Source organism: Oryctolagus cuniculus, chromosome 12, assembly GCF_051225735.1.
Source record: "Oryctolagus cuniculus isolate XC-2025 breed Fujian yellow rabbit chromosome 12, ASM5122573v1, whole genome shotgun sequence".
Lineage (NCBI taxonomy): Eukaryota > Metazoa > Chordata > Mammalia > Lagomorpha > Leporidae > Oryctolagus > Oryctolagus cuniculus.
In genome coordinates, this window is record NC_142878.1 from 90593516 (window position 1) to 90606078 (window position 12563).

The 12563-nt window shown below is 49.3% G+C and overlaps 1 protein-coding gene across 9 annotated transcripts in view; it reads left to right on the plus strand.

The window, feature by feature from the left end:
* The window catches only part of MAP2K5 (mitogen-activated protein kinase kinase 5), a 270153-nt gene that overhangs the window by 157302 nt on the left and 100288 nt on the right, over positions 1 to 12563 (plus strand). For all 9 annotated transcript variants that reach the window (XM_089310609.1, XM_089310612.1, XM_051821809.3 and 6 more), the window contains one exon: positions 4230 to 4301. In XM_089310609.1, coding sequence (XP_089166735.1) covers positions 4230 to 4301 — 72 coding nt within the window. The remainder of the gene's footprint in view (positions 1 to 4229; positions 4302 to 12563) is intronic.

Consider the following 12563-nt stretch of genomic DNA (forward strand, 5'->3'; position numbering starts at 1 on the left):
TAAGGTACGGAGGATTTGCAGGTACTCATCTGCAGACAGCAAGGCTGCCCCAGTGTAGAAAACAAAATAAATCAGAAGGAGATGGGCCTGTGTGTGTGAGCAGTCTCACTTTATCCTCCCATAGCCTGAAGTCTGAGTTGCAAGAAAAATGACAGGGAAAAGGCAAGGAGGCTCGTGCAGCCTCCTCAGTCATTTAGAAAGTTGAAAGGTTGTAGCAGCTTCAGCAGTGGCGCTTGTAGGAGACTGGGAGAGTCAGCTTGTTGCAGCCTCCTCTCTGAGAGCTGGCAAGGGACTGTCGTGGCCGAGGAAACACTGCTTTTTAGGGGTGGAGAATTAGGTTCAGTCTCATCCCAAGTGTGAAAGATTTTTTAAGTATATTTTAAAAGGATTATGAAAGGGGGCCAGCAGGCTTTGGGGCTTATGTTACTTTAAACCACTCCTCAAAAATTCTACTTACTGTGGTGGGACAGCCACGCCCCGTGTCACAGTGCCTGGGCTTGAGTCCTGGCTGCACTTGCAATTCCCGCTTCCTGATAATGCACACCCTGAGAGAGGTGCACAAGTACTTGGGACCCTGCCGGCCCCGTGGGAGATCCAGACAAGGCTCATGGCACCTGACTTCCACCTGGCCCAGCCCCCACTGTTGTGGACATTTGGGGAGTAACCAATGCATGGAAGATCCCTCGCTGTCTTGTCAGTCTCTGTCTCTTTCTATCTCTCTGCCTTTTGAGTAAATAAAAATTGATAAAAAAAATAATTAAATGACAGAACTTTTAGTCTGTTTTTTAAGAAGCCCCTAAAACCTTAGCCAATTATTCAATTATTGAGGTTTGTTTCTGAGGGTACTTCAAAAAGTTTGTGGAAAAATTAAATTAAAAAGTAATGCGCGGAGCCAGTTCTGTCACATAGTGGGTTAAGTCTCCACTTGCAGTGCTGGCATCCCATATGGGCACTGGTTCGAGACCTGGTTGCTCCACTTCCGATCCAGCTCTCTGCTGTGGCCTGGGAAAGCAGTAGAAGATGGCCCAAGTGCTTGGGCCCCTGCCTCCACTTGGGAGACCCAGAAGAAGCTCCTGGCTCCTGGCTTTGGATTAGCAAAGTTCCAGCTGTTGCTGCCATCTGGGGAGTGAACCAGCAGATAGAAGATCTCTCTCTCTCTGCCTCTGCCTCTCTGTAACTCTGCCCTTCAAATAAATAAATAAATCTTGGAAAAAAAGGTAATGCACATTTTTCACAAACCTTTTGAAGACCCCTCATAAGTATATTTTTAAAAATCAAATGTAGAGGTTTGGCGTTGTTATAAATAATTGAAGTTTTAAAATTGAACAGAAAGCCTCACTCAAGGACGTATGCTTTGGGATGAGAAAGTCAGTCTCAGTGACTTTCCTTACGTCCTGGAAGTCTGCGTCTGCCCAGTCTCCAATCCTTGGCCGTTGCCTTTCCCTGGAATAGAGCAGACAGGTTATGCCATCCGCCACGCTGGCTGTGCTTTCGCGTTGGCAGTGGTGATGATGGAAGTATGCTGAGGTCTCCTGGGCGTTCCAGAGCCATGCGTGTTACGTGGGTTCTTCTCATCTTCACGCAGTCCCCTGAGGTGTACGAGTTATTACTGCTACCTTCATCGTACACACGAGAAACCCAGAGGTGGGACCTGGCCTAGCCCACGTCTCAGAACCTGCGGAGTGGCAACAGGGAATCAGGACACCGCTGCTCTTTCTGCTGATGGCGGCCTAGGTTATCTGGATCAGCTCTTTGAGAAGTGCAAGTTAACTCCTTTTTTTTTTTTTTCCCCCAAATAACCAGAAACGACAATGGGAGGATTTGGGGTGGAATGCCGCAGCAGAGAGGAAGGCAGTGTCCCAGGAGCACCAGAGCTGCATATTCCCGAGGGCGCACTCCTGGGGGAGGAGGGGGCAGAGGTCAAGCCCCAGGGCCCCTTTCCTGCTGACAGCCTAGGGAGCTCGGTTTTCCTGGAAGGACAAAGTGGATCTGGAGCTGCTTCACCAGCCCCAGTCGCAGGGAGCTGGAAAGTGGGAGAAGTTGAGGTGCAGGCCAGCTCAGCTCAGGTCGGCTCTCCGGGCCTGTGCGTGCCTGACCTGAGTTGGACCTGCAGCTCCAGAGCTAAGAAGCTGGCTTCAAACAGGCAGCCTCAGAGAATCTCACCACAATTAACTAGCAAGCACGCAAAGAACACTGGACACAGAAAAACGAAACAGCACGCAGAAGACTTAGCAGGAGCAATGGGCAGACGAAACACGCCCACGAGCCGAAGCTCGCAAAGTTTAAAAGCGACACAGTTGGTTTGCAAAAGGCCCAGAGGGGTGAGCACAGAGCCTGGTGGTAAAGACCTCTACATCCTGCGTCCTCCATCGGAGCACCTGGGCCCCGTGCCCAGCTCCGGCTCCTGACTCCAGCTTCCTGCTAATGCAGAGCCAGGGAGGCAGCCGTGAGGGCTCAGGCAGCTGGGCTCCTGCCACTCATGTGAGAGACCTGGTGTGGAAGACCTCTCTCTGGCTTCCAAATAAAATGAAAATAAATACATAGAAGAACTTTAAGCAAACAGGCCAGGGTCTTAGGTTTTATTTTTCAGTTAGTTTTTTTTTTTAATTACACGAAATGGTTATGCCTGACTGTAGGGTACAGGTGACATCTCCCTACATGTATGTAATGTGTAACGGGCAGATCAGGGCCAGTGTCATCCATTATCTCAAACAGTTGTCAGTTCTTTGTGTTGGGAACATTCAAACGGGCAGGGGTTTCTGCTCCTCCCTGAAATCTCAGCACAGAGGTGCTCCAGATGTGAGTCTGGTGACAGCCGTCGCACGAGGAAGGGAGCCACAGCTTCAGCTTTTTTCAGCTGCAAAGTGTCCATCACAGACCACCCGTCAGCAGTGTGGTACCTGCTGGTTGCTTTTGTTTTAAAGGAGAGAAGACAGGACGAGACAGCCCAAGGATGAGAGCAGTTTTGAATTGCGCAGCCTGAAGCCATGAAACCCAGGCTCCATACATTCACAATGTATCAGGGCCCGTCTCATGCTCAGGTCGGTTTCAGGGGCTTGGACACAGGTCCCCGCCCCTGTTTACTGTCCCCACCCCTGTTTACTGTGTGAATTCTTCCCCATGGACGTGTGACGCCCACTGCCTGATTCCGCTGAGCATTCTTGCTCGCAGTTTCGTGACAGCAATCTAGCTTTGTAAGCTTATTGGAGAGTAATCTCTCCAACAAGAGGTCATTGAGGATGTCCTCCTTAAGGAGTTCTCTGGATTGCCACCTGATGCCTGTGAACCTTACCACTCTTTTCTATGCCATTGACATTCATTTTTTCTATGCCTTGTTGTCGCCTTGTGGTTTGCATTTGTTTCAGCCGTGCAGTGGACAGATATAATTAATGTCATTGTTGGTCTCACCAAAATATTTTGTATGTAGGTTCAGCCTTTATTTGTCTTTTTTTTCCTATATTCTGTGCAAAGCGCCATGTGCACGTATGAATGACAGCCAGCTGTTGGAATAAAGAAATGGGGAGGGGGAGAAAGGACAAGGAGTAGGCAACATTGGTTATTTCTTTAACATTTCTGGAGGATTCTGGGATCTTCACGTTTGCTTGAGGTTCTTGATGGACATTAACAGCAGTGACGTATGGGGAAGTTATATTAGAATACGCCAAAGAACTGGACATAAATCTTGGTAAAGGAAAAATGGATGTTCTTTGCACTAGTCTTAATCTTCCAGATTTTCCCGTAAGTCTGAAATTTCTTAAAAGTAAACATTTTTAAACACTATTTTGACAAGCCCTAATGTTCCAGATCCATCTGTCAGAGTGCAAGTAAGTATGGTAATATTGCAAAATGTTGTGTACTTCGTCACTTGCCAGCTCAGGCCACTGCACCTGGAGGGAGAGAACCCAGGCTCGAGCTCCAGTTTCTAAATTTAGCGGAGCATCTTGCCCAGATTCTTGCACCACTCGGAGCCTCTGTCTCCTGTAAAACAGAGGTGATAAATCTCCCCCGTGGGGCATTTGCGACGACTCCATGAGGTTATGTGTGCCTCCGTGCAGTCCCCACGTAGAACATCAAGCACACACATGCGCGTACATACATGTAAGATGCCCTGCTGCCCCTCAGGTGGTGTGTGAGGGTGGGCGTCTTCCCCCCTTTGCTGGGCTCGTGGTCAGTGGATGTGTTTCTGGAGTGGCGTCCATCAGCTCACAGCCCCTTCTGTCTTCTTGCAGCCTGAAAGAATTTCAGGGGAGCAGTATGGGATCCACTCTGACGTCTGGAGCTTGGGGATCTCCTTCATGGAGGTATGTTGTCCTCACTGTTCATAAATAGACACTTCTGAGTGTGCCTGTGCTAAGGTGGTCAGTCAGGAGGAACATGAAGATTCCGATAGAATAAAGCAAACCCCTGGTGGGCTGTGTGTGTCCGCACCCAGAGGTGCCTGGGAAGCCCTTAATTTGATGTCCTCGTGTGACTTGTGAATGGACTCTGGGTAGTTCCTAGAGCTCCATGCGTTTTGCCCAGATCGCCAGTGGAAGGCTTACCCAGAGTGCTTGTTGAAAACCCAGGCCCCCTGGCCCCTCCAAGACCAGTGCATTCCAGATGTGTAAGAATCTGCAGTGTGGACCTGTTCCCTTGGTGATCCTTATATACATTAAACCTGGAGAGCTGTGTTCTGAAAGAGGCATTCCACACACATCCTGTGTGACGATAGCCTTGTTTGACATTCATGTGCGACTTCCAAAGGCAGTGGCTTCAAAAGTGATGGATGTATATGTTCTGTGTGTTTGTTTAGAAACAAGACAGTGACCTGGTTTCGATACGGTCCAAGCACCTGTGCATGCGGGATGGAGGGTGGTCTGACAGGACAGGGGTGGGGGACAGAGTGTGTGTGTTCAGCATGATTTTAATATCTTTACTCTGTGTAGCTGTATTTAGAATGGACTTTCAGTGCGCTAGATACAGCCCCACTAGAACACCTCACCAAGGCTGTTACATAAATGACCACTGATTTAGAAGGAAATGCAGGACTTGCTCGAGAAGGAAACCTGGCTCAGTGTGAATTTCAGTGGTGTGGCACCCAGACACCACAGTGCTTCCAGAATTGTCTTTCGCTTACAGTGACTCAGATAACGGAAGACTTTTTAGAAAATAGAACGAGTTTGTTAAGTAAGATCATAGAGTTGCAATCACGACTTTACCACCTTTTCCTTTAGTCCAGTACTTTGCCTGTGATTTTTGTAATGCATGACTGCCGTTGTATTTGGAAGAAAATGTCACCAGGCTCGATGCACCTGCACCATAGAGAGAAAGCAAAAACGAATGTTCAATGTTTATTAAACCATATTCTTCTGCTTCTTCTTAAATGGGAATCTAAGAAGAACTATAATATTATGCACCAGCTGCGAGGTTAGCAATGATGGGAGACAGATCTCCGAGCTGAGTCTGCCAAGGCACCCTGAAGGGCTGCTGCTAGGAGCCAGCTTGAGGCGAGACTCGGGCTTTTGACTTGCGGGACTCAGGCCTTGCTGGTGCATACTTTCCCTTTACAGATTCCAAATTGTTGGTGGTGTTTGGATTTTAGAGGTGACTAGACAGCCCAGGACAACTGTGAGGTTAGCGGGCAGAGAAACAGGAATCCCAGGCTGGGAATGGGCGTCCTGAGTGCAGGCCCAGCTTTGCTGCTGGTTGCCCAGGCGGCCCTCACTGGGAGGTGCAAAACCACGAGCCCCGAGTCCCTTCCCACGCGAGCACCTTGTGACTGTGCTGCTACCTCCCCTTCCCTTCCACGAAGCGGTCTGTAGTCACATAGCTGAGACGTTGCTGTGCCCTGGAAGGCAGCAGTACACAGGCATGGCGACTCCATGAGAGAGCATGCTAATAGCCTGGAGACTCAGAGCACACAGAAGGGCTCCCCCTTCGTCCTTCCACACTCATTTACAGTTTCATGCATTGAGCTCCTCTTTGCCTGCTGTGTGGGCCGTGGGGATGGTGTAACCAGAGGACACCCATGTCTTGGCCTTATGAGTTAGGTTTGGTTGAGGCAAGAGGGGAAACAAAGGGATAAACAAACGGATACCTGGATGTGTAACTTGTCAGGTGGTGAAATTCTGCCTGATGAAAGACTGAGCAGAGACTTGAGTGCTGTGAAAAAGGGAGCCCCCGGCAACAGCAGGTCCAGGGCACTAAGATGTGCTGTGATGGGTATGTGTCAGAAAAAGCAGAGAGGCCAGGGTGACCAGAGTGGAGTTTGCAAGGGACAAGTGGGAAAAAATAAATTCATGGAGGTAGCCAGGGCCAGAGCATGTACCGCCTTGTAGGCTACACTAAGGATTCCCAGTGTCACTCAGAGGAAATGACCTGACGTTTTCCAAGGATCACCGAGTGCTCTCTGGAGCACTGAGACAGAGGGGTAGGCGTGAAAGCAAAGATTAAGGTAGGTAGGAGATTCGGCAGATGCCCAGTAAATAGTGTAGCACATGAATATTTATGTATGTTGCATGTTGGAATACATGTCTTCCAGTATCTTGCTGGGTACTGAGGATGCAAAGATTAATAAAGAAATTCTGTGTGGCATTAGAGAGTTAGATTGCCACGGATATATTTGGGATTTGTTGATAATGTTCATTTTTTTAAAAGATTTATTCATTTATTTGAAAGGCAGAGATACAGAGAGGGAAAGGCAGAGGGGGTGAGAGAGAGAGAGAGAAATCTTCCATGCTGGTTCACTACTCAAATGGCTGGGCCAGACTGAAGCCAGGAGCCAGGAGCTTCATGTGGGTCTCCCATATGGGTGCAGGGGCACAAGCACTTGGGCCATCCTCCGCTGCTTGCCCAGGAGCATTAGCAGCGAGCTGAATCAGAAGAGGAGCAGCCAGGACTAGGACCAGCACCCATGTGGGATGCAGGTGCTGCATGGCGGCTTAACCCGCTACGCCACAGCACTGGCCCTGATCATGTTCATTTATCCTGGAAGAGAACCTGAATAGACTCCAGAAGACTGAAGAAAGTAGACTCATTGAATTTGTAAGATTAAGAAGGATTAGGCTGGGACTAGGTTGGAGCTCCTCTGTGTCCGTGACACTGAACAAAAAGCCTTCAAAAAGAGCTGTGAGCTTGCAGCCTCTGTGCGCACCCCAACACACACACACCTAGAACTCAATGACCCATCAGACACACAAGTGACAACATGCAACCAACAGATTGGTAGAACAGAAAGTCCCTGGAGAATGGAGTAAGGCCCTGGACATGTGTTATGTGCTGAATTTATTTGAGGTCTAAGATAAAGAAAACCATGTGATAGAGCCGTGGGGTGGGTGTGGAAGGTTTCGAGTCCACAGATGTGACGTTGTGGGGGATTCAGCACTGAAGACCACAAGAGAACACCGAGGGTTTGGTTGTAGTTTCTTGCTTTGTTTTTGTTACCTGGAGGGACTGGGAACTTGGTCCAAAAGAAGTGTTTGGAGGCCAGGATTCTTTTTCGGTTATCACAGTGTGCTGGGCGGAGAGTGGTAAAGCTTCTTTAAGATCACCCTAGCTGGAGAAGCATCTTCAAGTCGGAGGTGCAGACTGCATTCCAAGAGTGAGCACCCTGCAAGTGTTGCTCCTCTTCTCTGCTCGTCGTTAAGAGCAAGGTTCCCTCGCCAGTGCAGACGCTGAGGTCTCGAGCCCTCGGCTCATGCAGTGACTCCCCGTGGAGCACGTCCCAGGCTGAGCCCTGCGAGGGGCACCCCAAGCTGTCACATTGGGAAGGAGGGCCCTGAAGCCCAGGGAGTGAGTCTGAGAAGCTCAGAACAGAGCTGGCCTTGGAGCAGGACTTCGCCTGGAGGGAGGTGGCCACTCAGAGGAGGAGGGGGAAAGATAGTGGATCTCTCCCGCCGCCACTCCCCTGCAGCTCTGAGGTGCACCCAGGAAGCCCCTACAGAGAGAATCAGCATCAGAGCGGGCAGGGTCTTCCCCAGGACAGCCTTGGTACCTGTTTGTGTGCGCGCCTTGCTCCGGGTGTCGTGGGCTGACCTTTTCCCATGGAGTGCCTGTGACGAAGGGCACTGTGGGAAAATGCAGGAGGCGGAGAAGGAATCAGAGAGACCGAAGCTGGGTGCTGGAGTTCTCTCTCCCCTCCGCCTCTCCCCTAGCCGCTCCTTGCCCAGCTCCATAATCCTCTTACCAAATTCTATGGTTTTATTTCATCCTTAAATGAAAGGGCAGAGGGTACCTAAAAGCTTTTAGCGTACTTCTTCATTTTTTAAGGTTCATTTATTTATTTATTTGGAAGGCAGAATGAAAGAGAAAGAGGCAGAGACAAGAAAGAGAGAGATCTTCCATTTTGTTCACTCTCTAAGTGTCTGCAACAGCCAGGGCTGGGCCAGACCAAAGCCAGGAGCCAGGAGCTCCATTCTGGTCTCCCACCTGGGTGGCAGGAGCCCAGTGCTTGGGCCGTCTTCTGCTGCCTTGCAAGGTACATTAGGAGAGCCATCAAGGATTCAGAACCATCCTGCAGATACAGGATGCCAGTGTCGCAAGCTGCGGCTTAACTCAGTACACCACAGTGCCGGCCTGCCATTTCTCCATTGCATAGGGAGTTCGGTGTTTGTTTCTCCTCCCAGAGAATGGCTGGAGGAAGTTCCACTCTTCTTTTTTCCTGATGAGTTAATAACTTCATTCACGTATGTGGGAACTTCAGACAATTTGTGGAAAATGGAATGAATAGATAAGTTTATTTGGTGCAAAACCTTGAAATTCATGCGTATGTAGGATCTTTGAAAAGTCCATGAGGGGCCAGTGCTGTGGCGTAGTGGGATGCTGCAGTGCCCAGCATCCCATATGGACACCAGTTCAAGTCCCAGCTGCTCCAGCTCCTATCCAGCTCTCTGCTCTGGCCTGGGAAAGCAGTAGAAGATGGCCCAAGTCCTTGGGCCCCTGCCACCCTTCGTGGGAGACCCAGAAGAAGCTCCTGGCTCCTGGATTCAGATCAGCGCAGCTCTGGCTGTTGCGGCCATCTGGGGAATGAACCAGCAAATGGAAGACCTCTCTCTCTCTCTCTCTCTCTCTCTCTCTCTCTGCCTCTCTGTAATTCTGACTTTCAAATAAATAAATAAATCTTTAAAAAATTAATTAAAGAAAGTTCATTAAGGTGTATGTTACAAAACAATTGAGCATGGGTTTCAGTTTTTTTTTTTTTTTTTTTAAGTAAGATCAACTTTTCGATCTATTTTCCACAAGCCTTCGCAGTGCCCTCATGCATGGGTCATTCCAGCCCCACGAACACCTGTAAGAGGGACGTAGCGGTCGTTCCTGCAAAAACTGGACTCTAAGCTGACTGTTCTTGCATCAGGAAGTCAGTCAGCATCCGCCCTCCTCCAGCCTTGCGCCTGCAGTGCAGATCCATTACAGAGGCGCTGAGCTAGTCCTGTAATGTCCCCACGCCCTCCCTGACTGTGCTCTGCAGGTGCGCGATCTGCCTTGTGGTTCTCTCTGACTGGTCAATATAAGCTACTAGCTGCGAATGTCTGGCCCGCGGGCCATATTAGGCCCTCGAAATCATCTGACCTGGCTCTGCCATGGCAGCCTCAGGCGGGATTTGACGCTCAGTACAACTGTAGCAGGCTGGTTTTTAAGTGGATAATTTCATCCAGCCTGCAAGTGATGTTAAAAATATCCGAAAGACCCTTGGCAGGAAAAAAAAAAAAAAGGTTCCCCTGCCCTGTAGTGACCCTGTTGGGCTTGGTGGCGAGTGATCTTCTGGCAGACTCCTGCGCAGGAGCCGGACCGAAAACCCCACCTCCAGCACACGCTCTCTGCTCTTCCCACTGGAACCCGCGCTCTGTCTGCCTTTGTTTGCCTCATCCCCCACCCGGCTCCGGAGCCTGGCTCGATGCGCCTGGCTAATTGGTGTGTCAGTGAGGCCTCCGAGACCCGTCTTCAGCGTGAGCACCGTGTTATTGAAGTGCTTTGAATGATGTGCTAAGCGATGAAGGCAAGGACCCCGGCTCGGCAGCGCGGCTCCCGATAGGTGCAGAACAGATTCCAAGACACACACAAGGTCACGGCCATCAAAGCAACACCGTTTGCTGAGGGTTTTTATGGGCTCTATTATTTTTACAAAAGGGGTTTTGTTCATGAGTCGTAGACTTCACCTCTACCAAGTTGCAAAGGAATCCATGCAGCACTGTGCCTGCCGTACTCTCCGCGGACTGTCCCTCTTATCCCAAGGTAACAAGGGCGCTGGGGCGCTGCGGAAGGTTCGTGGGAAATGGAATTAAAAGATGAGTTTATCTTGGTGCAAAAAAATCTTTGCGATCCATGCATCTGAGGGACCTTCAAAAGTTCATGGAAAATATGTACTATGAAAAAAAACTATGTGAATTTCAAACTGTGTTGCACAAAAATGAATTTAGCATTTTTGTTTCCATTTAAGAAAGAGATAGGTGGACCTCCCATCTGCTGGCTCACTCCTCAAATTCCCACAGTGGCCAGGACCAGACTAGGCCAAAACTGAGATCCCGGAACTCAATCCAGGTCTCCCCCATACGTGGGTGGTGGGGGCCCCAACTCTGTGAACCATGACTGCTGCTCCCCACGGTGTGCATTTTCAGGAAGCTGGAGTTGGAAGCTGGGGTTGGGACTGGGACCCAGGCACTCCAGATGGGATACAGGTGTCCTAACCAGCAGTGTAACTGGTAGGCCAAACACCTGCTCCTAAATGTGTCTTTTAATGCCATTCTCCATGAACCTGTTGAAGCCCCCTGTGCAATTAAGCCCAGCCCCCGTGACACCAGCTCTGCCCTCTGGGGCCGACAGTGCTATCTTCTTCTAACCGTCATCCACATCTTCACACACATTTCCCACTACAGATTTAACTGATTCTCTGACAACTTCCTGGACTATCTAACACAATTCCAGTACCCTAATGGATACTCCAGAAATCTTTTTGGCCAAGTGTTTCTCTGTTTTTGTAATGGTTTTAAAATAGCTTCTGGGGGCTGGAGCTGTGGCATAGTGGGTAAAGCTACCACCTGCAGTGCCAGCATCCTATATGGGCACTTATTCAAGTCCCAGCTGCTCCACTTCCCATCCAGCTCTCTGCTATGGCCTGGGAAAGCAGTAGAAGATGGCCCAAGTCCTTGAGCCCCTGCACCTGCATGGAAGACCCAGAAGAAGTTCCTGGCTCCTGGCTTCAGATTGGCCCCACTCCAGGAGATGGAAGACCTCTCTCTCTCTCTGCCTCTACCTCTGCCCTTCTGTAATTCTGATTTTAAAATAAATAAATAAATCTTAAAAAAAAAAAAACACAATGGAGGAGCCTGGTCTCAAACTAGCACCCCCATTCAAGATGTCGGCATTGTAGGGGATGACTGTTGAATCCATCACACCACAACCCTGGTCCCCACTCCTTACTCTTAATGAAACATTGGAGGACAGCCTTTAGCATGAGAACAGAAGCCTAAAATAACTGGGAAAAAAATCAAGTTGGAGGGTGTGAAAAACCACGTGGTGGGGGAGAAAATCCAAATTAACTACGCATGCTGTCTTCAGAGGAGTAAGAACAAATACTGCACTCAGAAGATCAGAACAGGCTACTGTTCCAAGGGCAGCAACATAGAGGAAAGAAATGAACACGAGAGAACCAGGGCAAGAAGTCTGCTGTGCAAAACTCCAAGTTCCAGGAAGAAAGAGAACGCAAAGGAGAGAAAACTTAAAGTGTTTCCGTCTTCATGTTATCATATGGAAGAGAGATTGCTGTGGCATTTCAGGTTGCCTCCCTCTTACTAGTTCTACAGAAAAACAACCAGAGAAAGGAACTTTTTTCCTGAAAGACACATGCAGTATTTTTGGCCAGAGGAAGTGAGTTTTGTTGGGAAATAGTAAACCACAATTTTCCCCATGAAGTTAGCATAAAAAGTACAAGCAGGGGGCAGGCATCCAAGCCTGGCAGTCAGGATAGGATACCCCGTTGGAGTGCCTGGATTCAATTCCATACTCTGGCTTCTGCCTCCAGCCTCCTGCTGTGACGCAGACTGTGGGAGGCAGTGGCGATGGCTCAAGTCACTGGGTTCCTGCAGCCCACGTGGGAGACCTGAATTGAGCAAGGCCTCAGCCCCAGTCCAGTCCCTGCTGTTGCAGGCATTTTGGCCAGTAAACCAGCCAGTGGGAGTGTGCTGTTTCTGTGTCATGCACTGTCTCTCTGCTTCTCACATAAGCAACTAAATAAATAAAAGTCAAATAGTTGGATACCCTGTCTTAGAGAAATGTAAAATGTGTTAACACGTCTCAGTTTTTGTCTTTGGCTTTATATATACTGTGTAGTGGATGCTGGATGACTCATTAGATATCAAGAACGTGAAGTGTAACCTTCACCATTTATAAGCAGACACATAAACCATGCTGAGCTGTGGAAATGAAAAGGAAAACTGGGCGGGCATTGTGGCGCAGTGGGTAAAGTCACATCCCATCTGAGCACGGGTTCAAGTCCTGGCTGCTCCACTTCTGACCCAGCTCCATGCTCATGCACCGGAAAGCAAAGAAGATGGCCCAAGTACCTGAGTTCCCGCCACCCATGGCGGAGA